Source organism: Trematomus bernacchii, unplaced genomic scaffold, assembly GCF_902827165.1.
Source record: "Trematomus bernacchii unplaced genomic scaffold, fTreBer1.1, whole genome shotgun sequence".
NCBI lineage: Eukaryota > Metazoa > Chordata > Actinopteri > Perciformes > Nototheniidae > Trematomus > Trematomus bernacchii.
The window spans coordinates 564993-589152 of NW_022987826.1; the positions used below are offsets into that span (position 1 = coordinate 564993).

Here is a 24160-nt window from a genome sequence, read left to right on the forward strand (position 1 = left end):
TTGTCGACTGTTGCATGATATACGCTTTCTCTCATCAAAGCGCTCCACTTGGTGATTTTTCTATTTCTGCAGAGATTTCAAAGAGCCAGGCAGGTTGCTGTGGATCCAGAAGAAGGACGTCTGGGCCCGAAGCTTCGCACAGGTAAGTGGAAATCTTCAAAGGTGTGCAGAAACAGAACTATTGTTGTTTTCTCCAAACCCTGCGCGACAGCATCTTCTAATGAGACAATTAAAAATGATTTCTTGGACAGTACAGGCAGGCCATTACACTGAAAGATTACAAATACTTTGAACTACAATGGCGCTGGCCTTTCATGTTGATTAATTGGTCACAGGGGGATCAGTTACAACATGAAGGAGGTCTATACATAGTGTGTAATCATTCACAGTGGTAGCAGTGCATTATACATCATTATATGTGGAATAAAACTGGACAAATCACACTCTGTAATGTAGGTGCTGCAGTGGGTTTAAATCACGTTTTCTTACCTCATTTTCAAGTGGTAGTTTTGTTTACAATTCCCCTCTAATTAGCATACACCTCATATTTCTACTTTTATCGTCTTTAATACACAATATGTCATTTTTCTGACACTAAGGGTTTCTCAATGAACAATAACAAAGATGCAGTACATGGTAGTGTTCATGGTTTAGGAGGTTTTTAGCCTCTCTTCTGATATAAAGCTGTTGCAATTTGAGGTTATAAATCAGTTCCCTGCACGCTGTGGATGCTGCTAACGTTAGCTCAGCTTGTTTCTCTGATAACTTCAGATCCAGACGTGTAGGAAGATTTTAGAGGATCCAAATGAACCTCAAAAGTCTCCTCCTCTTCAAATCAAACAGACCAGCTGATTAAAACACTGAATAAAGCAGTTTCACGTAAAAAATCGGTGTTTCTCCAAAGGCCAGAGGGGCTACGAGCTAAAGGCTAACATTTGGAGATCTTGTTTCGCATTTTTCCCGTAAGATGCCGAGTTTTTAGAAGACGCTGAATTATCCTCGTGGTGCCTAAATCACCCTGTGCCAAAACATGCCTTCAACATAAAAGCATAGCACGATACTCCAATAATAACACTAAATAATAACACATTTACAGCTAACGCATGCTCAAAGGAGATATGACGCATCACAGGAGACAAAAGGTAACTACACAACTCTTCTAAATATATATCAAGATTGTTTTGAAGCATTTTAAAGCAGAAATGTTGCATATTTTACTTTAAAAACCAATTAATTTGTCAGCAGTATAACATAAAAACAGCTCCAATTAAGCTACGATATGCTGACAAGTGTCGTGCCTCTGCATGTCTACTTGGACTTGAATAACTGCTGTATAGTAAATATTTACGGTGACATATCCCCCCCCCGAGCATTCACCAATTCATACAATGTCAATTTCAACTGGCTGCTTTGCTGTCAATCAAACGCACTTCATCATAGCGTGGAGGACCATGAGGAGATGAGGCTGTCAGTCAGAGCGTATGGACGTGTAAGTCATCTTCTTCTTCTTCTTCTTCATCTCCATCTCGAGTCCCACTACACTCTGCACGACCCTCCGCGTCACAGCAGACGCCGTTGTAGTCGCTAACGTATCTCAATTACTCAGATTGAGTTAGTCACACAGGTGCAGCGTCGGGTCACGGAAGAACACTTTCCCACATAATGATTAGCTGTTAATATTAGACTTCAGTCCCGGCGGGATTGTCACACTTAGAGCAGCTGGAGAGAAATTACCTGCCAGCCTCTGCGACAAGGGAAGTGAGCTATATTTATTTATACCTTCCCATCGTTGACATGCTTTTAAAGGGATAATTATTCTGACGGCGATGTTCAAACTAGAGCTCTGTGATAGATGAAGTGTCTGAAATCACAGTGGTTTTGGAGCAGAAGTGGAGGATGCTTTGTTTTGGTTGCTGGAATAAGAATTTTAACGGTTATAAAAACAGAACGTTTCTTGTAGATATCTAATTGCTCTTTTTACTGCGCTGTTAGTGTACAGTTTTACTATGATGCTGCTGTGTTTATTGTAGTTTAGTAACTCTGGCACAACAATTTAGTAACGGGTGTACAAGGAGTGGAGCCAAAAGCACGAAGGCAGACAGGATTCAAGTACAAAAGAGTCTTTACTTGAAAAAACAGATACACTACAAAAATATATACAATAAAGCATCTACACTAATGCTTACAAATAACTAGAAAAACACTTCTACCTGATGTTACCTCACTATAACTATATCTACGGACAATGACTGTGACTTAGATACTTAGATGCAAATAGGATAACGCTGGAGAGTTTGGCAAAAGACACAAGACAGTCTGGCATCAGACAAAGGGAGACAGGACACTATATACAAGAGGTAAGTGGGCACAGGTGCAGTAGGGCTGTGCGATTATGGCAAAAATCATAATCACGATTATTTTGGTCAATAATTGATATCACGATTATTACAAACGATTATCTATTTACTTTGAAAACATCCATTTATTGAAAAAAATGTTTTGAACAGTTGATTACCCTGAACTTTAAGTATAATTCAACTGAAAAACCAATAAAAAAAATAATAAAAAAAAAAATAATTAAATTTTTTAAATTTTTTTAAATAAAAATAATAATCGTTTTATTTCAATTACGTTGTTTTTGTAATCGTTGCAAGCCAAAATCGTAATCGAGATTAATATACGATTAATTGCACAGCCCTACTATACACAAGAGGTAAGTGGGCACAGGTGGAAACAATCAGGGGCCGGAAGAAGAACCAAGGCTGGAAGAAAAGGAACCAGGAACGAGACAAGGTGAATACAAAATAAACCATTTAACACAGTTGCCGACGCACAACACATTTCCTTCGGGATAAATAAAGTCTTATCTTATCTTATTTTATCACATTTTCTTTTTCCATCTGTGGTGTTAATTATGGTATTATTTATAGGTTTTATTCACACAGGATGTTTTATTGCTGCATGCCAAAGTATAAATAATATATGTCCTCTGTGGGTCTGACCCTACATTTAATAATTGTACACATAACGATTAAAGTAAAGAGACAAGAACAGGAGAGAACGGGGTTTATTGAGCTTTTTTATCATTACCATTTATACTGGTCTTTCCTCCCAGTGACCATCTGACTTCAGTGAGCAGAACACCACCACCATGTGCAATATGCAAATCATCATTACAAACACTTTCTACTTTCTGCTTACATCATAACAATCAGAATACCTTTATTCGTCCATGTGCATTTGTTACAGCAAGAAAAGAGCCAAAGACAGCTTAATGTTAACCAAGAAGCATGCATAACACATATTAAAGGGGACCTATCATGCAAAATGCACTTTTGTACGTCTTTTCTACATGAATATGTGTCCCCGGTGTTCCAGGGAACTCACCAAGTGTCAGAAAACACAAACCTCTCTATTTTCCTCCATACCCAAATCTCTAAAAAAGGGGCTGCAACGGATCTGATAAAAACTGATCCAGATTTGAACACTGTCCTGACGTCAGGACGGTGGCGCTACGGCTATTGGGCCAACTCCACCAATCAGGAGGAGACAGCCACGGCCATTGCCGTTCGAAAGCGCTGGAGACGCTGTAGTACATATGCCAGGCCTGTAGGTGGTGCTGTTCTCACAGAATCTGCCCTTGCTAAAACAGAGCTAGAAAATGTCAAATTGAGCGAAATGAGGCATGGCTAAAATGCATGATCTGTTTGGTATTTTGAAAAAAAAAAAGTATAAATATGCCTTATGTAGGTATGGTCCTACACTATATTATTCAAATATAGCATGATAGGTCCACTTTAAAGATAAAACAAATTACAAAAATCACATCCTGTAACAGTTCTGAGAGATTTAGCAGCCAGGTATATATTGCACAGAGTGCCGCAGTGACGCGTCCTAAAACCCGGAAGTAAACTCCTTCCGGTTCCTTCGACAAAAATGCAATGCAATCTCTCCATAGGGTTTTGGAAAACAGCTGGAAATCAGGTCTGTGGTTGAGACACATTGAAGAGACGGATCACGTTTTGTAAAATTATTGTGATCTGTCTCTTGAATGCGTCTCAACCACAGACCTGATTTCGAGCTATTTTCCAAAACCCTATGGAGAGATTGCATTGGTTTTTGTCGAAGGAACCAGAAGTGGTGAAATGTTAACTTACTTCCGGGTTTTCGGACGCGTCACTGTGGCACTTTATTAACGGCATATATATATATTGCACATAATTGGTATTGCACAACAAGGGGTGTTATACAAAATGAACGTATCTGCCCTTCGTCTTTTTGCACTATTTAATCCTGCTACTGGACAGTTTTTACATGAATGATTAGACCGTGTGTGTTTCTTCTAGTTGTTTAATTCGCTCTCTTTACGGCTCTGTGAGCGTACAGTTTTATTATCATGCTGCTGTGTTTACCGTATCTTTGTAACTCTGGCAGCACCGTTTCCTTCGGGATGAATACACTCTTATGTTACCTTACAAAGCAGGAGAGCAGGTTCGATTCAAAGGGATGTTTTGTATTTCAGGTTGAAGAGAGTGTGTTGCTGATAGTCCACTGATGTTGGTTCCTCACCAGTGGATCTGAGACACTCTTCTCTCTGCTCCCACTACACAGAGTGGGGTTTGTGTTTAATGATCTCCCTTCTCCTTGAAGTGAGCTCAGCCTGAGAGGAGCTCTTCAGATGTGGATTAAGCTCTCCTTATTTGTCCTTCAGTTCATTAGCTCTCCCCTAGAAGCAGAAGCAGGATGCAGAAGCGTTGTTAAAGTGTGTTGTAGAGAAGACATCACATCTGTAAATGCTGTCCGTGTTATTGTATACGCAGAGAAGAGAGGAGCTATTTACGGACCCTCCCTGACTCCTGCGTGAGTGCTGATGACAGCTTGGATTTCTTAGATGCATAAAAATGGGATTTTGACGGCACTTCAAAAAGAGAAGCATACGGGCGAGGTGGACCCTCTGCCAACAGAGACGGGGAACAGATGGGGTTTACACAAACAGCTCAAACATCAAGAACACTGAGTTAAAGAGCTTGGCAGTCTCACTTGATGAAACCGTGAGGAATGGAGGCGCTTTTAATGAGCTCCTGTCCTGTGATGCAGAATGAGACGCCGCGCTCTTAAAGGGACAGTAACACGTGGTTGGCCTGTTTGGTTTGAACCACCTCTTGTTGAGGCTCTGTTTGCATGCAGGGTAGGGCTGTGCGATTATGGCAAAAATCATAATCACGATTATTTGGGTCAATAATTGATATCACGATTATTAAATACGATTATTCATTGACTTTGAAAACATCCATTTATTGAACTTTAAAACAAATAATAATTTGAACAGTATCTTTTTTACTGTTGATTACCCTGAGCGTATAATTCAACTGAAAAACCAATACAAAAATAAACGATACATTTAAATAAATAATATCAAAATAATAAATACCAATAAACAAGATAGAAATATTTTGGAGCGCACTTCAACAAGCTACTAAAATGTAAATATGATAAATACAAATAAATTAAGACTAAAATAAATTAGATCAAATATGTTGCACGGTCACAACCAAGCAAAGCAACATTTTTTTTAAAAAAATCGTTTTTTACGATTATGTTGTTTTCGTAATTGTGGCAGGCCAAAATCGTAATTGCGATTAAAATACGATTAATTGCACAGCCCTAATGCAGGTTATTAAAACAGTTTAAAACAAATACATTGGCATCCTTCAGGCTCCACTGCAGTCAATGCGAGATTAAACATGTGTTCCTCTACATTTTAATTTGTTAAACTTAATATGTAGAAAGGTATAGACATGGTTACCCTTCCCTTTGCCACAAACTGGAAGGAAATGAATGTTAATACACCAAATAATAACACATTACATTACATGTCACTTGTTAGTGTTGAGTATGTAAGTCGCTTTTATCCAAAGTGACTTACATACTCAACACTGTGGGCAATCCCCACAGGAGCAATTTGGGGTGAAGTGTCTCAGGGACACAACGACATGCTGACCGCAGTGGGGTTTGAACCTGTGACCCCCTGATCCCCACACCAAGGCTCTACCCACTGCGCCACACGCCTCCCTAACACTTCTCATGACAGCTCCTATAGGCAGCTTGCATTATAGACTGATTTTGGAGTGTCTAGACTATAGAGGATAGTGATGCATTACATATCATGGTTTGAACCAGGCTCTGTTTGCATGCAGGTTAGTTATTAAAACAGTTTTATGGTCATTGCAGTCATTGCAAGATTAACAATGTGTTCCTCGACATGCTCATGGTAACCCTTTGCCACAAAGTGAGCATGGCACATTTGATAAAGGTATTCAAATATGGGAAATGAACGTTAATACACCAAATATGAACACCTCTCATGACAGCTCATAGGCAGTTTGCATTATAGACTGATTTTGGAGTGTAGAGGATATGATGCCTTACAAGTATTGTCAACAACAATACAGAGCATGTCAATGTAAAGGGACGGTAACACGTGTTTGGCTTGTTTGGTTTGACTCAGAGGTGGAAGAAGTACTCAGATCTTGTACTTGAGTAGAAGTACCAGAGGAATACTCTACTCTTGTTGAGGGCCAGTTTGCAAGCAGGTTAGTTTTAACAATGGAGGAAATGTCTTAAAGCAGATGACTTCCTTCTGTTGAGTTATCCAGTTGATCCAATGGCCCTGTCATCAACACATACAGCTTGTTGTTGTTTTTATGATTGTTTATCCGGGCAGTGTTTGATTGGCCAACAGATGGCGCCAGATGTATAACTAGGGTCACAGAGAGGGCTCCAGTTCAGGGAGTGATACTCTGATGAGTACTCAGATTCATTTTCTGTTCACTTATTATTTCAGCACATTCGTAATTTTAGCAAAAGAGATAGCTGGGAAGCTAACAGGTATTTTAGTTATAGCAGTTGTATGTAGTGTCTCTACTTTAAAGAGTCCTCTCCTGCTGATGTTCAGGTGTATATCAGTATGTAGTGTCTCTACTTTAAAGAGTCCTCTCCTGCTGATGTTCAGGTGTATATCAGTATGTAGTGTCTCTACTTTAAAGAGTCCTCTCCTGCTGATGTTGAGGTGTATATCAGTATGTAGTGTCTCTACTTTAAAGAGTCCTCTCCTGCTGATGTTCAGGTGTATATCAGTATGTAGTGTCTCTACTTTAAAGAGTCCTCTCCTGTTGATGTTCAGGTGTATATCAGTATGTAGTGTCTCTACTTTAAAGAGTCCTCTCCTGCTGATGTTCAGGTGTATATCAGTATGTAGTGTCTCTACTTTAAAGAGTCCTCTCCTGCTGATGTTCAGGTGTATATCAGTATGTAGTGTCTCTACTTTAAAGAGTCCTCTCCTGCTGATGTTCAGGTGTATATCAGTATGTAGTGTCTCTACTTTAAAGAGTCCTCTCCTGCTGATGTTCAGGTGTATATCAGTATGTAGTGTCTCTACTTTAAAGAGTCCTCTCCTGCTGATGTTCAGGTGTATATCAGTATGTAGTGTCTCTACTTTAAAGAGTCCTCTCCTGCTGATGTTCAGGTGTATATCAGTATGTAGTGTCTCTACTTTAAAGAGTCCTCTCCTGTTGATGTTCAGGTGTATATCAGTATGTAGTGTCTCTGCTTTAAAGAGTCCTCTCCTGCTGATGTTCAGGTGTATATCAGTATGTAGTGTCTCTGCTTTAAAGAGTCCTCTCCTGCTGATGTTCAGGTGTATATCAGTATGTAGTGTCTCTACTTTAAAGAGTTCTCTCCTGCTGATGTTCAGGTGTATATCAGTATGTAGTGTCTCTGCTTTAAAGAGTCCTCTCCTGCTGATGTTCAGGGTGTATATCAGTATGTAGTGTCTCTACTTTAAAGAGTCCTCTCCTGCTGATGTTCAGGTGTATATCAGTATGTAGTGTCCTCTACTTTAAAGAGTCCTCTCCTGTTGATGTTCAGGTGTATATCAGTATGTAGTGTCTCTACTTTAAAGAGTCCTCTCCTGCTGATGTTCAGGTGTATATCAGTATGTAGTGTCTCTACTTTAAAGAGTCCTCTCCTGCTGATGTTCAGGTGTATATCAGTATGTAGTGTCTCTACTTTAAAGAGTCCTCTCCTGCTGATGTTCAGGTGTATATCAGTATGTAGTGTCTCTACTTTAAAGAGTCCTCTCCTGCTGATGTTCAGGTGTATATCAGTATGTAGTGTCTCTACTTTAAAGAGTCCTCTCCTGCTGATGTTCAGGTGTATATCAGTATGTAGTGTCTCTACTTTAAAGAGTCCTCTCCTGCTGATGTTCAGGTGTATATCAGTATGTAGTGTCTCTACTTTAAAGAGTCCTCTCCTGCTGATGTTCAGGTGTATATCAGTATGTAGTGTCTCTACTTTAAAGAGTCCTCTCCTGCTGATGTTCAGGTGTATATCAGTATGTAGTGTCTCTACTTTAAAGAGTCCTCTCCTGCTGATGTTCAGGTGTATATCAGTATGTAGTGTCTCTACTTTAAAGAGTCCTCTCCTGCTGATGTTCAGGTGTATATCAGTATGTAGTGTCTCTGCTTTAAAGAGTCCTCTCCTGCTGATGTTCAGGTGTATATCAGTATGTAGTGTCTCTACTTTAAAGAGTCCTCTCCTGTTGATGTTCAGGTGTATATCAGTATGTAGTGTCTCTACTTTAAAGAGTCCTCTCCTGCTGATGTTCAGGTGTATATCAGTATGTAGTGTCTCTACTTTAAAGAGTCCTCTCCTGCTGATGTTCAGGTGTATATCAGTATGTAGTGTATCTACTTTAAAGAGTCCTCTCCTGCTGATGTTCAGGTGTATATCAGTATGTAGTGTCTCTACTTTAAAGAGTCCTCTCCTGCTGATGTTCAGGTGTATATCAGTATGTAGTGTCTCTACTTTAAAGAGTCCTCTCCTGCTGATGTTCAGGTGTATATCAGTATGTAGTGTCTCTACTTTAAAGAGTCCTCTCCTGCTGATGTTCAGGTGTATATCAGTATGTAGTGTCTCTACTTTAAAGAGTCCTCTCCTGCTGATGTTCAGGTGTATATCAGTATGTAGTGTCTCTACTTAAAGAGTCCTCTCCTGCTGATGTTCAGGTGTATATCAGTATGTAGTGTCTCTACTTTAAAGAGTCCTCTCCTGCTGATGTTCAGGTGTATATCAGTATGTAGTGTCTCTACTTTAAAGAGTCCTCTCCTGTTGATGTTCAGGTGTATATCAGTATGTAGTGTCTCTGCTTTAAAGAGTCCTCTCCTGCTGATGTTCAGGTGTATATCAGTATGTAGTGTCTCTACTTTAAAGAGTTCTCTCCTGCTGATGTTCAGGTGTATATCAGTATGTAGTGTCTCTGCTTTAAAGAGTCCTCTCCTGCTGATGTTCAGGTGTATATCAGTATGTAGTGTCTCTACTTTAAAGAGTCCTCTCCTGCTGATGTCCAGGTGTATATCAGTATGTAGTGTCTCTACTTTAAAGAGTCCTCTCCTGCTGATGTTCAGGTGTATATCAGTATGTAGTGTCTCTACTTTAAAGAGTCCTCTCCTGCTGATGTCCAGGTGTATATCAGTATGTAGTGTCTCTACTTTAAAGAGTCCTCTCCTGCTGATGTCCAGGTGTATATCAGTATGTAGTGTCTCTACTTTAAAGAGTTCTCTCCTGCTGATGTTCAGGTGTATATCAGTATGTAGTGACTCTACTTTAAAGAGTCCTCTCCTGCTGATGTTCAGATGTATATCAGTATGTAGTGTCTCTACTTTAAAGAGTCCTCTCCTGCTGATGTTCAGGTGTATATTAGTATGTAGTGTCTCTACTTTAAAGAGTCCTCTCCTGCTGATGTTCAGGTGTATATCAGTATGTAGTGTCTCTACTTTAAAGAGTCCTCTCCTGCTGATGTTCAGGTGTATATCAGTATGTAGTGTCTCTACTTTAAGAGTCCTCTCCTGCTGATGTTCAGGTGTATATCAGTATGTAGTGTCTCTACTTTAAAGAGTCCTCTCCTGCTGATGTTCAGGTGTATATCAGTATGTAGTGTCTCTACTTTAAAGAGTCCTCTCCTGCTGATGTTCAGGTGTATATCAGTATGTACTAGTGTCTCTACTTTAAAGAGTCCTCTCCTGCAGATGTTCAGGTGTATATCAGTATGTAGTGACTCTACTTTAAAGAGTCCTCTCCTGCTGATGTTCAGGTGTATATCAGTATGTAGTGTCTCTACTTTAAAGAGTCCTCTCCTGCTGATGTTCAGGTGTATATCAGTATGTACTAGTGTCTCTACTTTAAAGAGTCCTCTCCTGCTGATGTTCAGGTGTATATCAGTATGTAGTGTCTCTACTTTAAAGAGTCCTCTCCTGCTGATGTTCAGGTGTATATCAGTATGTAGTGTCTCTACTTTAAAGAGTCCTCTCCTGCTGATGTTCAGGTGTATATCAGTATGTAGTGTCTCTACTTTAAAGAGTCCTCTCCTGCTGATGTTCAGGTGTATATCAGTATGTAGTGTCTCTACTTTAAAGAGTCCTCTCCTGCTGATGTTCAGGTTTATATCAGTATGTAGTGTCTCTACTTTAAAGAGTCCTCTCCTGCTGATGTTCAGGTGTATATCAGTATGTAGTGTCTCTACTTTAAAGAGTCCTCTCCTGCTGATGTTCAGGTGTATATCAGTATGTAGTGTCTCTACTTTAAAGAGTCCTCTCCTGCTGATGTTCAGGTGTATATCAGTATGTAGTGTCTCTACTTTAAAGAGTCCTCTCCTGCTGATGTTCAGGTGTATATCAGTATGTAGTGTCTCTACTTTAAAGAGTCCTCTCCTGCTGATGTTCAGGTGTATATCAGTATGTAGTGTCTCTACTTTAAAGAGTCCTCTCCTGCTGATGTTCAGGGTGTATATCAGTATGTAGTGTCTCTACTTTAAAGAGTCCTCTCCTGCTGATGTTCAGGTGTATATCAGTATGTAGTGTCTCTACTTTAAAGAGTCCTCTCCTGTTGATGTTCAGGTGTATATCAGTATGTAGTGTCTCTGCTTTAAAGAGTCCTCTCCTGCTGATGTTCAGGTGTATATCAGTATGTAGTGTCTCTACTTTAAAGAGTCCTCTCCTGCTGATGTTCAGGTGTATATCAGTATGTAGTGACTCTACTTTAAAGAGTCCTCTCCTGCTGATGTTCAGGTGTATATCAGTATGTAGTGTCTCTACTTTAAAGAGTCCTCTCCTGCTGATGTTCAGGTGTATATCAGTATGTACTAGTGTCTCTACTTTAAAGAGTCCTCTCCTGCAGATGTTCAGGTGTATATCAGTATGTAGTGACTCTACTTTAAAGAGTCCTCTCCTGCTGATGTTCAGGTGTATATCAGTATGTAGTGTCTCTACTTTAAAGAGTCCTCTCCTGCTGATGTTCAGGTGTATATCAGTATGTACTAGTGTCTCTACTTTAAAGAGTCCTCTCCTGCTGATGTTCAGGTGTATATCAGTATGTAGTGTCTCTACTTTAAAGAGTCCTCTCCTGCTGATGTTCAGGTGTATATCAGTATGTAGTGTCTCTACTTTAAAGAGTCCTCTCCTGCTGATGTTCAGGTGTATATCAGTATGTAGTGTCTCTACTTTAAAGAGTCCTCTCCTGCTGATGTTCAGGTGTATATCAGTATGTAGTGTCTCTACTTTAAAGAGTCCTCTCCTGCTGATGTTCAGGTTTATATCAGTATGTAGTGTCTCTACTTTAAAGAGTCCTCTCCTGCTGATGTTCAGGTGTATATCAGTATGTAGTGTCTCTACTTTAAAGAGTCCTCTCCTGCTGATGTTCAGGTGTATATCAGTATGTAGTGTCTCTACTTTAAAGAGTCCTCTCCTGCTGATGTTCAGGTGTATATCAGTATGTAGTGTCTCTACTTTAAAGAGTCCTCTCCTGCTGATGTTCAGGTGTATATCAGTATGTAGTGTCTCTACTTTAAAGAGTCCTCTCCTGCTGATGTCCAGGTGTATATCAGTATGTAGTGTCTCTACTTTAAAGAGTCCTCTCCTGCTGATGTCCAGGTGTATATCAGTATGTAGTGTCTCTACTTTAAAGAGTTCTCTCCTGCTGATGTTCAGGTGTATATCAGTATGTAGTGACTCTACTTTAAAGAGTCCTCTCCTGCTGATGTTCAGATGTATATCAGTATGTAGTGTCTCTACTTTAAGAGTCCTCTCCTGCTGATGTTCAGGTGTATATTAGTATGTAGTGTCTCTACTTTAAAGAGTCCTCTCCTGCTGATGTTCAGGTGTATATCAGTATGTAGTGTCTCTACTTTAAAGAGTCCTCTCCTGCTGATGTTCAGGTGTATATCAGTATGTAGTGTCTCTACTTTAAAGAGTCCTCTCCTGCTGATGTTCAGGTGTATATCAGTATGTAGTGTCTCTACTTTAAAGAGTCCTCTCCTGCTGATGTTCAGGTGTATATCAGTATGTAGTGTCTCTACTTTAAAGAGTCCTCTCCTGCTGATGTTCAGGTGTATATCAGTATGTACTAGTGTCTCTACTTTAAAGAGTCCTCTCCTGCAGATGTTCAGGTGTATATCAGTATGTAGTGACTCTACTTTAAAGAGTCCTCTCCTGCTGATGTTCAGGTGTATATCAGTATGTAGTGTCTCTACTTTAAAGAGTCCTCTCCTGCTGATGTTCAGGTGTATATCAGTATGTACTAGTTGTCTCTACTTTAAAGAGTCCTCTCCTGCTGATGTTCAGGTGTATATCAGTATGTAGTGTCTCTACTTTAAGAGTCCTCTCCTGCTGATGTTCAGGTGTATATCAGTATGTAGTGTCTCTACTTTAAAGAGTCCTCTCCTGCTGATGTTCAGGTGTATATCAGTATGTAGTGTCTCTACTTTAAAGAGTCCTCTCCTGCTGATGTTCAGGTGTATATCAGTATGTAGTGTCTCTACTTTAAAGAGTCCTCTCCTGCTGATGTTCAGGTTTATATCAGTATGTAGTGTCTCTACTTTAAGAGTCCTCTCCTGCTGATGTTCAGGTGTATATCAGTATGTAGTGTCTCTACTTTAAAGAGTCCTCTCCTGCTGATGTTCAGGGTGTATATCAGTATGTAGTGTCTCTACTTTAAAGAGTCCTCTCCTGCTGATGTTCAGGTGTATATCAGTATGTAGTGTCTCTACTTTAAAGAGTCCTCTCCTGCTGATGTTCAGGTGTATATCAGTATGTAGTGTCTCTACTTTAAAGAGTCCTCTCCTGCTGATGTTCAGGTGTATATCAGTATGTAGTGTCTCTACTTTAAAGAGTCCTCTCCTGCTGATGTTCAGGTGTATATCAGTATGTAGTGTCTCTACTTTAAAGAGTCCTCTCCTGCTGATGTTCAGGTGTATATCAGTATGTAGTGTCTCTACTTTAAAGAGTCCTCTCCTGTTGATGTTCAGGTGTATATCAGTATGTAGTGTGTCTGCTTTAAAGAGTCCTCTCCTGCTGATGTTCAGGTGTATATCAGTATGTAGTGTCCTCTACTTTAAAGAGTCCTCTCCTGCTGATGTTCAGGTGTATATCAGTATGTAGTGACTCTACTTTAAAGAGTCCTCTCCTGCTGATGTTCAGGTGTATATCAGTATGTAGTGTCTCTACTTTAAAGAGTCCTCTCCTGCTGATGTTCAGGTGTATATCAGTATGTACTAGTGTCTCTACTTTAAAGAGTCCTCTCCTGCAGATGTTCAGGTGTATATCAGTATGTAGTGACTCTACTTTAAAGAGTCCTCTCCTGCTGATGTTCAGGTGTATATCAGTATGTAGTGTCTCTACTTTAAAGAGTCCTCTCCTGCTGATGTTCAGGTGTATATCAGTATGTACTAGTGTCTCTACTTTAAAGAGTCCTCTCCTGCTGATGTTCAGGTGTATATCAGTATGTAGTGTCTCTACTTTAAAGAGTCCTCTCCTGCTGATGTTCAGGTGTATATCAGTATGTAGTGTCTCTACTTTAAAGAGTCCTCTCCTGCTGATGTTCAGGTGTATATCAGTATGTAGTGTCTCTACTTTAAAGAGTCCTCTCCTGCTGATGTTCAGGTGTATATCAGTATGTAGTGTCTCTACTTTAAAGAGTCCTCTCCTGCTGATGTTCAGGTTTATATCAGTATGTAGTGTCTCTACTTTAAAGAGTCCTCTCCTGCTGATGTTCAGGTGTATATCAGTATGTAGTGTCTCTACTTTAAAGAGTCCTCTCCTGCTGATGTTCAGGTGTATATCAGTATGTAGTGTCTCTACTTTAAAGAGTCCTCTCCTGCTGATGTTCAGGTGTATATCAGTATGTAGTGTCTCTACTTTAAAGAGTCCTCTCCTGCTGATGTTCAGGTGTATATCACAGGGTTCCCGCGGGGTCTTAAAAAGTCTTACAAAGTCTTAAATTTGATAATCTGAATTTAAGGCCTTAAAAAGGTCTTAAATATGACCAAAAAAATAAGAAAGGTCTTAAATATGATTTAGAAGGTCTTAAAAATGATCGGATTTGAAAGGTACTTCTGTGTTGAGATCGCGTCTAAATGTGTTTTGGGGGAAATGTCCGGGCTGCAAAGTAACCAGTACGGTAAGAGCCTTTCAGTTCCCCCCAACAATTTGTATTGAAATAAATCAACATGGAACCAGTAATCACTAACTTTGTTTCCCCCGGCCCCTTATTGGAGAACACCCAGCTAGTAACCTAGCAAGCTTCAGCTAGCGGCAGTCAGAAACTCATGTATCTTAGAATCTACTTAAAAATAAATATGGGGAAGTGTAAGTTCAACCGTATTTGGTTGGAAAACATCGAATTTAGTGCTTGGTTGAAACCAGTGGAGGGGAACGTGTTTGAAGCCCGCTGCACCTTTTGCAAAAGAAAGTAGCGTATGCTAATGTAGCGTTAGCTAGTGCAGCAGCTCCTGCAACAACACCGGCGGACCTCTGGGCGACGTTTGGGTGTATGTCAACCCTAAAAGCGGAGGTGCCGTAGACGCTAAATACCGTAGCTAAACACCAATCATACAACAGCAACGATGAAAGATTGTAGCCAAGGCAGCAGAGCTCTGAATATAGCTCTTGTCTGTCTGTCTCTGTCTCTGTCTCTGTCTCTCTCTCTCTCTGTCTCTCTCTCTCTCTCTCTCTCTCTCTCTCTCTCTCTCTCTCTCTCTCTCTCTCTCTCTCTCTCTCGCTCTCTCTCTCTCTGTCTGTCTGTCTGTCTGTCTGTCTGTCTCTTTTTAACTGTTGATTACCCTGAACGTATAATTCAACTGCAAAACCAATACAAAAATAAATTAAATAAATTATACATTTAAATAAATAATATCAAAATAATAAATACCAATAAACAAGATCAACAAATATTTTGGAGCGCACTTCCACAAGCTACTAAACATATATAAATATGATAAATACAAATAAATTAGACTAAAATTAATTAGATCAAATATGTTGTAGTGCACTGTCACAACCGAGCAAAGCTAAATAATTTCGTAATTGTGGCAGGCCAAAATCGTAATTGCGATTTAAAATACGATTAATTGCACACCCCTAACACACACACACAAGCACACACAGACACATACACTTTTTGTCTAACACGCTAACACAGTTCTGTTATGCCTTTACATTTACTTTGTAAGTAATTATGGGACATATTTCTTCTTTCATAGCAATTTTCCTTCATACTTTCTTGCCGTGAAATAGGTCTTAAATTCTATTCAAAGTGGTCTTAAAAAGGTCTTAAAAAGTCTTAAATTTGAGTAGGCGAAACCTGCAGGAACCCTGATATCAGTATGTAGTGTCTCTACTTTAAATTGTACTCATACTGCCTGTGCTGCAGCACCTCTTTTCACCCTCTGTCTGAAACCAGAGCCCAGTCTGCTCTGATTGGTTAGCTGGCTGGCTCTGTTGTGATTGGTCAACCGTTTAGAGATGTCCCGCCCCTTAGCCTATCACGTACAATGTGTTGGAGCGCTAGCCAATAGGAGCGAGAGTGTTCCACGGTGATGTGACTAGTACTACTATTAGCTATTTTTTATTCATATTATTCAAAAGCAACATGTTGACGCAATCTTTAGCTACAATACTGTTCCACTCATGAAACACCTATCATACTCTTTTCTCCTTATCCCTTTTGTTAGGGTTAGCTTAGTAGCAGAGATGATTTCCATAATTTAAAAGTACTGTTTTCCCAGCTTGATAATCCGATGTGCATTTGATGCGTTCGTGTTGTTTAATCCCTGCACGCTGTAGATGCTCTCACCTCGTGCTCACCTCTCACCTGATTCACTCCGAGGATCACAGCGTCCTCTCGTCAATAACTCTCTGAAGTCAGAGTGTAGCGCGCTCAATTTTGCAGGTAGTTTTCAATTATTTACCTGATCTGCTCTGTGTGTGTGTGTGTGTGTGTGTGTGTGTGTGTGTGTGTGTGTGTGTGTGTGTGTGTGTGTGTGTGTGTGTGTGTGTGTGTGTGGTGTGTGTGTGTGTGTGTGTGTGTGTGTGTGTGTGTGTGTGTGTGGTGTGTGTGTGTGTGTGTGTGTGTGTGTGTGTGTGTGTGTGTGTGTGTGTGTGTGTGTGTGTGTGTGTGTGTGTGTGTGTGTGTGTGTGTGTGTGTGTGTGTGTGTGTGTGTGTGTGTGTGTGTGTGTGTGTGTGTGTGTGTGTGTGTGTGTGTGTGTGTGTGTGTGTGTGTGTGTGTGTGTGTGTGTGTGTGTGTGTGTGTGTGTGTGTGTGTGTGTGTGTGTGTGTGTGTGTGTGTGTGTCCTCCCCGCCTGCCTCTGCTGATCCCTCATAGCTGCTGTTCCACACACTCTGCTCACCCCTGGGTGATGTAATTGGATTGCACGGGTCCCCATTTTACAGTCCATTGCCGTGTAATGACATCAGTTATTTACTTTCATCATAAAATCGGATAAGGGACGACATCTGCCGGGGTGAAGTTCGAGCGCCGCGCATGAATGCTTGTACACTCGACTCAGAGAAATGTGTGAGCAGCAATAATTAAAGAAGCAGAATGACCGTAATTAAAGGCTAATAGATTCCACACTCGCCATCGTTTTTTACTACGAACGTGAATATGTGTCGCTGTCGCCACGAAAAACAACAGTTGTAATTATTCCTTGGAAGTCTCCGGTACTGTTCCTCTTCCTCCTGTTTCCATGCATATATACATTTATTTAAAGATCAGCAGCATCTTATAAGGTCTATGAATATTCATGTTTTTACATTATAAGCAATGCATGATCATTAAATAAGTCTTCAGTGAATAAATATGCATTATAACTGTAATTCCTCATGTTGACTAAAGGCATATAGATTCCCTAATTGGCGTTTTCTGTTGTTGTTAAAATCTGTTATAAACATACAAGTCGTTTGCTGTCGCCACAATATTTTTAAAAACATTTCTTAATAATAATTGTATTCTTTGGACGTCTTCTAACTCTGGTAACCAGGGTTTAGTCTGCACCGGGTAACTGGAGCGCTGCGCCCTCTACGGAGCTCCGACGTCACGTTGTTGTTTACGTCCGCCATCATTGATATATCTTATAAACAACATCAGCGGCTCAGTATCACCTCGTAGTACTGTGCATCTTTCTAGAAACAAAACATGATAATTAAATAAGCAAGTCTGACATAAATAAAGCCACGTTATCACTTCGTGTGTCGAAAGATACATGAGATGTTTTGGGTTTATCGTCCGTGACATAACTAGCATGTGTGTCTCCTCCACTGAGTGTGTGTGTGTGTGTGTGTGTCCTGCACTGAGAGTGTGTGTGTGTCCTGCAGTGAGCAGAAGAGTGTGTGTGTGTCCTGCACTGAGCAGAGGAGTGTGTGTGTGTGTCCTGCACTGAGCAGAGGAGTGTGTGTGTGTGTGTCCTGCACTGAGCAGAGGAGTGTGTGTGTGTGTGTCCTGCACTGAGCAGAGGAGTGTGTGTGTCCTGCACTGAGAGTGTGTGTGTCCTGCAGTGAGCAGAGGAGTGTGTGTGTCCTGCACTGAGAGTGTGTGTGTCCTGCACTGAGAGTGTGTGTGTCCTGCAGTGAGCAGAGGAGTGTGTGTGTCCTGCACTGAGAGTGTGTGTCCTGCACTGAGAGTGTGTGTGTCCTGCAGTGAGCAGAGGAGTGTGTGTGTCCTCATTATCCCTCTGCTGGAGGACACTCAAGGACACCAGCGATTGAATTGGAGTCTTGTTTTCTCCCTGGAAACCAATCAAGGAAAAGCCTCAGAATAATAATAATAATCCCCGTCCGCTGTCATGACTCTGTTTCACTTTGTCCCGTGCATATCTCCGGCTTTCTTTTGGAGTCGCTCTGAAAAACTGGTCCCAGCATAAAATCAATGTTCCATTCAAATGTAGCGACCAGGAAGCGCCTCGTCCCGGAGGAACGGATGCTCTGCGTGTGAAGGGAGACTCAGAGTATAGTCCTCTGTCCTGAAACAAAGGAATCTGAAAGTTATCCAATCTACAGGAAAGCTCCTTAAACTCATCAAACATTGACAGAGGAGGAGGCTTGACGCTCATCACTGCTCACTGTGTTCATGTTGACTAGAGGCTCATATCCTAAAACACTCAACACACCATCAGTGTGGGTTATTTCTGTTATAAACACACTCTTAACGCCAGCGCCCATTTTCACACCATAAACACTTCCTTTAAGGATCAGCAGAGTCTGTGTGTGTGTGTGTGTGTGTGTGTGTGTGTGTGTGTGTGTGTGTGTGTGTGTTGTGTGTGTGTGTGGTGTGTGTGTGTGTGATGTGTGTGTGTGTGTGTGTGTGTGTGTTGTGTGTGTGTGTGTGTGTGTGTGTGGTGTGTGTGTGTGTGTGTGTGTGTGTGCTGTGTGTGTGTGTGGTGTGTGTGTGTGTGTGTGTGTGTGTGTGTGTGTGTGTGTGTGTGTGTGTGTGTGTGTGTGTGTGTGTGTGTGTGTGTGTGTGTGTGTGTGAGAAAGAAGGCACAGTCTCTCACGGTTCCTTGTGCTATTGTTGTTTTTATTAACGTTATCATTGCTATTTGTTGTCATCGTTATGAGTCGTAGCAGAACAGGAGAAATGAAAACAGCGATCATGGCTTAAGTTTCTCACTCAGCTGCAACCGAGAGAGAGAGAGAGGAAGAGGAGGAGAGAGGAAGAGGAGGAGAGAGGAAGAGGAGGAGAGAGGAAGAGGAGAAGAGAGGAAGAAAGACAGAAAGTGGAAACTCTTAATGGTGTGTTGGACCATATGGAAGCTTCCAAGCAGCCGACCATATGTCGAAGGCTTTTGTCATGGAAATCATACTTTTTGGCACTTCTTCGTTGCGCAGCCAAGCCGGGCACATCAAACCATAATAAATGAAACAACAGAGAAACCGTAACATGATCAAATCTTTGAGAAAACACGTTGTTGTGTAACTTATGAACCATGTAACCAACACACTCCCTGATTCACACCCAGGCTGCACGTTGGACCTGTATTTGACTTTTTCCTTTTGAATAATAAATAAAAAAAGGGACGACATGAGTAGAAAAAAGAGCAATTAAATGTCTACATGCATTGTCATATTATTGCTGTGATATATTTACACGTATATTTACAAAGAGGAACAATGTTTCCCAACAGAAGATTCTCCCTGCAGCTCGTCTCCAATCAACCGTCGCCGCGCTTTCATCCGCCTCGTTAAAACACCCCGGCTTTGAGGCGACGCATCTCTGTCCCACATTTAAACAGCAAACATGTGAACATCAACGCACAGGAAGCAGTGATTTGTGCACGTTAATGAGCGGTGGACAGGTGGTGATTCAGCTGAAGCACTCAGACTCTTTTCTCACTTTGTGTTGTCTCTAATGGGCGAGGGCTCGGCATTAGCGCGATGCTGCCGTCCATTTAGAAATATGCTAATCGCTGACGGTGCATTTGCCTGCTGGTGCTTGACCTCCCCCCCCCCTTTGGAGGTCGCTCACCGACTCAATTACGCTCCCTATCTGCAGTCTGTCTGCAAACACCTGTTATCCTCCCACACTCCAACACCCTCCGCCAAACCCCCTCTTCATCCCCACTCCTTCCTCCTCATCGCTGCGTCTGTTCGGACGGGATGAGGAGGACTGGAAGTGCATTGCTTTCATCAAGATCATTCCCATTTCGCCTCGTATTCGACACCTTGGGAATAATCTAGGACTTTCAAATCGTCTGTGATCTTAATTAGATGCTGTCTTTTTACGTGGTTGCTTTTCAAACCAGTAACATAATAATAAAATATATCAAACAGCATTGAGGAGGACTGGAAGAGCATTACAGCGAAATAATCTAAAAAAACGACAAGGTAATTCCCGTGAGTGCCGGTGAAGACGCCTCAGCCTCTTCCCCGACACCTTGGGAATCATTTAGGACTCTGATCTTAATTAGATTTATTGTAGTGTATCTTTCATACCTGGTTGCTTTTCAAAACCAGTAAGATAATTAAGAACATATAAAACAGCAGTCCAATTAACACGGGTAGCAGATTTATAAAGACATTATCCCCGCTAACATTATTGCTTTTGCACGAGGGCTGCACGATTTGAAAATAAAAAATTAAATCAAATATAAAAAGATATTGCGATAACAGAGGGATTGATCATTTTTTTGCATTTAAAAAATATATTATCATGTGACTATTTTGGAGGACAGGATATCTCCACAATCTCCCTGTGATTTAAATATTAAAATATAACTCGATTTAGATGCATTTCCGATTATTGTGCAGCCCCTATTTTGCACCTTTTTAAACATTAGTGTTACTAGATTACACGTATTATTATAAAACAGGTCTTGGGACATTCTCATGCAGATTTCTCCTTTCTGGGGATTATTCATTGCCTGAGATTTAAATAAAAAAAGGGCCAGAAGAACTCCCGTCACGAGGAAGACTTGGGTTTTTGTAAAACAGCGAGATGGAGAGTTGTTTAGTCGTTGAATGGTTTCTTTTTATTGCCCTAACTCGACTGAAAACAGGACAGCTGTGATTGTTATACATGTCAGGTTAAATTATTGCCATGAAAAACAAAAGATCCTGCATTCATTTTGTTGGAAGTCCTAACACTGTACATTGTTCCTCTTTTAAAAAACTAAGTCCCGCGGACTCTCTACAGTTTTCATGCATATAAACATTTTCTTTGAAGATCAGCAGCATCTTACAAGGTCAATGGATGTTCATCTTTTAAATTATAAATAATAAATACATGGTCATTAAATAAGCTTCAATAAATACACAAAAATAGGTGAATAAATAAATAAATAAAGTATTTACATGATAAATAAGATGGTGTGCATCTAAAGGTGGGCGGAGCTTAGAGCGACATATAAAAAAGAGACAAACAGAAGAATCTGACTTTGTAACCGAGGGTCCGGACGCGTCTGTCGTTCTTCCAAACCACTTCAGATTCAACCACGACTACTTCTGCACGACAAAACCATCGCCGCACGAAATATTAATTTCACAGTCGCTTCATAGAGCTCTTCAAAGTAGACCGAAATAGTGAATTTGATATGAAAGAAGGTCCCAATTATGCAGCGATGAGCACATCCTGGATTTAAGAATAATAAACTAGCTAATAGTTTGATGTTTGCCACGTTTTGTATATAAGTATTTGAGTATATGTTCTTTGTCACTTTCACTGTCAGAGTATATTTAATATTCTTCTTGCTGCAAACCGCTGTAACGTTTCCATCATGACTTGCACTGACTGCAATGTGAGTAGCTACAGCAGCTAACGAATGCTAACGAAGGCTAACGAAGGCCAACGAAGGCTAACTGAGGCTAACCGAGGCCAACGGAGGCTAACGAAGGCTAACGGAGGCTAACAGAGCTGCAGGACTTCAATGTGAGTAAACTGCCGCTAACGAAGGCTAACGAAGGCTAGCTACAGTCCGCTCACCCCCCAGTGAAGATGTCTCTAAACGACAGGAAGTGAGAGGGGGAGGGACCTCAGGATGCAGCCAATTCTCAGCCAATATCGTTTTCTCAACCTATAGTAGACGTTATATAACTTCAGCGTTGTTAATATGTTCTCTTTATACGTCCATGACGCGGTCGTGCAGCGCTACGTTGATGCAGAAGTGGTCGTGGTTGAATCTGAAGTGGGTTGGAGGACTGAATGGACGCGGTCCGGCCCCCCGCTGTGAGGTAACACTGGCTGCAGATCGTCTGTAAGACTGAAGCCACCATGGTGGAGGAAGAACAACGCGTTTCATTGCTATAGAGGAGTGGGCCGCACGTGGCACTTAATACAGCGAATCATTTGGCTCCAGCGTTTAGCCCCGTCCCTTCATCACACGATGAATGAGTGACGACCTGTTCAACAGGTGTAGTTTAATCCAATGACCTATGGCCTTATGTATAGCTTATTCAAATTTCTTTTTTTTCTGTTGAACACCCACAGTTACAAAGATGCTTCAGATCAACAAGGGATTAACAAGCACAAAAAAATAAATTTAGAAAAATCAAATAGAAAAATAACATCCGTTGAATTGAAACATTGGTGTGAAAAAAAGGGCTTTTTCTTTTCACCGTTTTTAAAATGATCTCCCTTTTTTTGTTTTTGCAAATACTGTCATAGTTCACATTTGTCATAAAAAGTTCATGTTGGCAGTTGCAAAAGAATTCAATTCTTAGCAAATAAAAAGCAGCATAAAAATACAAGAGGTCATTTTGTCTCTAGAAAACAAAAGAACGCCGTTAGTCCTTTTTTATGTTTTTTTTTCTTTTTCTCGTTACTATTTGCTATAAAATATCAGGAATCTAAATATTATTACTATTGATATCAATATCATTATAGTCATTGATAAAAATTCACATGCCAGGCCTCATATATAATTGTGTGTGCACACGTGCGTACATTACGTGTGTGTGTGTGTTTGCATACATGTCTGTGTGTGTTTACATGAACCCACGTCCGTGTGTGTGTGTGTGTGTGTGTGTGTGTGTGTGTGTGTGTGTGTACACTACCATCTACAGTCTGTATTTGGGGGAAGGTTGTCTGATTGTAGTTTCTGTGGACGATTAGCTACTGTGCAGGGAAGAAATCCAGCATCTTTTGAAATTGTCTTTGCCATAATCATCAGAGTTTCTTCACGTAATCTCAGTGAAAATATTGCTTTCTAAAAAAAGGGACGGAAAAAAGGCATGGAGGGCAGAGTGAGCGGGTTATTGGTTTTTGACCCGACAACTAGTCCAGTTACCAGCTCATAGAGGCCTATAGTGAACCAGGAAATGTTGAATATACCACCAAGTGTTATGTTAGAAATGTATAGTAGGGTCCCGAGCACATAAGTGAGTGGTTTTAGAGGTAATTGAGGATGCTGATTCCATTTCTGACATATACAGGATCCAAAAAGTTAGTTTTAACTAGAAAGTGGCCATGTTTGGACTTATTTTGATGAATTATGGGTCAATTTTGAAGTTATGTAGACTCTGGGTCATTAGGATTTGACAGATTGATATCTATTTGAAATTATCCACAGTAGAAGTAATGTTCATCTTGTGCTCTCTATATCAGATGGTAGTCCCAATCAGGTGCGGCCCGTACTAAACATTTCTAACATAATACTTAAGGTTACTCTTTCACATTTCCCGGTTCCCAGTGCTGGCAACTAAACTAAACAGGGGTTCAGGTTTCATCTTCCTCATCGCGGTTTTAGTTTAGTTTTCTGATCCGGAGTCTTCGTCGTCGTCTTCTTCGTCCGCGGAGCCCTTGAAGCAAGCCGACTCGTAGTGCTTGTTCAGGTAGGACTTGAGGGCGAAGGTCTTATTGCAGCGCTTGCATCGGTAGTGCTTGAAGGCAGAGTGTGTTTGCATGTGAGCACGGAGGTTCGATCGGTCGGCGAAAGCTTTGCCACAGTGTGCGCAGGCGAAGGGTTTCTCCCCCGTGTGGGACCGCTTGTGGCCCTGCAGCAGCCACGGCCGGCTGAAGGCCTTGCTGCACACGTCGCACTTGTGCTTGAGGTCGTGGGTGAGGATGTGCATGGCCAGCGCCGGCATGGACACGTACACCTTGTTGCAGGTGGGACACTTCCTGGCCATCTTGCTGTCGAGGCTTCGATGCGTCTGCTTGTGTCGGCTCAGGTTGGAGGACGTGGCGTACGTTTTACCGCATTCGTTGCAAGAGTGGCGAGCCGTTCCCGTTGCTAATCCCGTTCCCGATCCTTTCTCCGTGGAGCTGCTGCCTCCGTTAGCGCTGCTGCTCCTCGACCCGCTGCCACCGCCACGACTTTCCGAGTCCGCCTTTCTTCTGGAG

General features: G+C 41.2%; 1 protein-coding gene across 1 annotated transcript in view; it reads right to left on the minus strand.

The window, feature by feature from the left end:
- Positions 1–22936: 22936 nt before the first annotated feature.
- scrt2 (scratch family zinc finger 2) overlaps positions 22937–24160 on the minus strand; it is a 7810-nt gene continuing 6586 nt past the window's right edge. The window contains exon 2 of the mRNA XM_034151685.1: positions 22937–24160. This exon is cut by the window's right edge and continues 250 nt beyond it. Coding sequence (XP_034007576.1) covers positions 23566–24160 — 595 coding nt within the window. The 3' untranslated portion in view covers positions 22937–23565.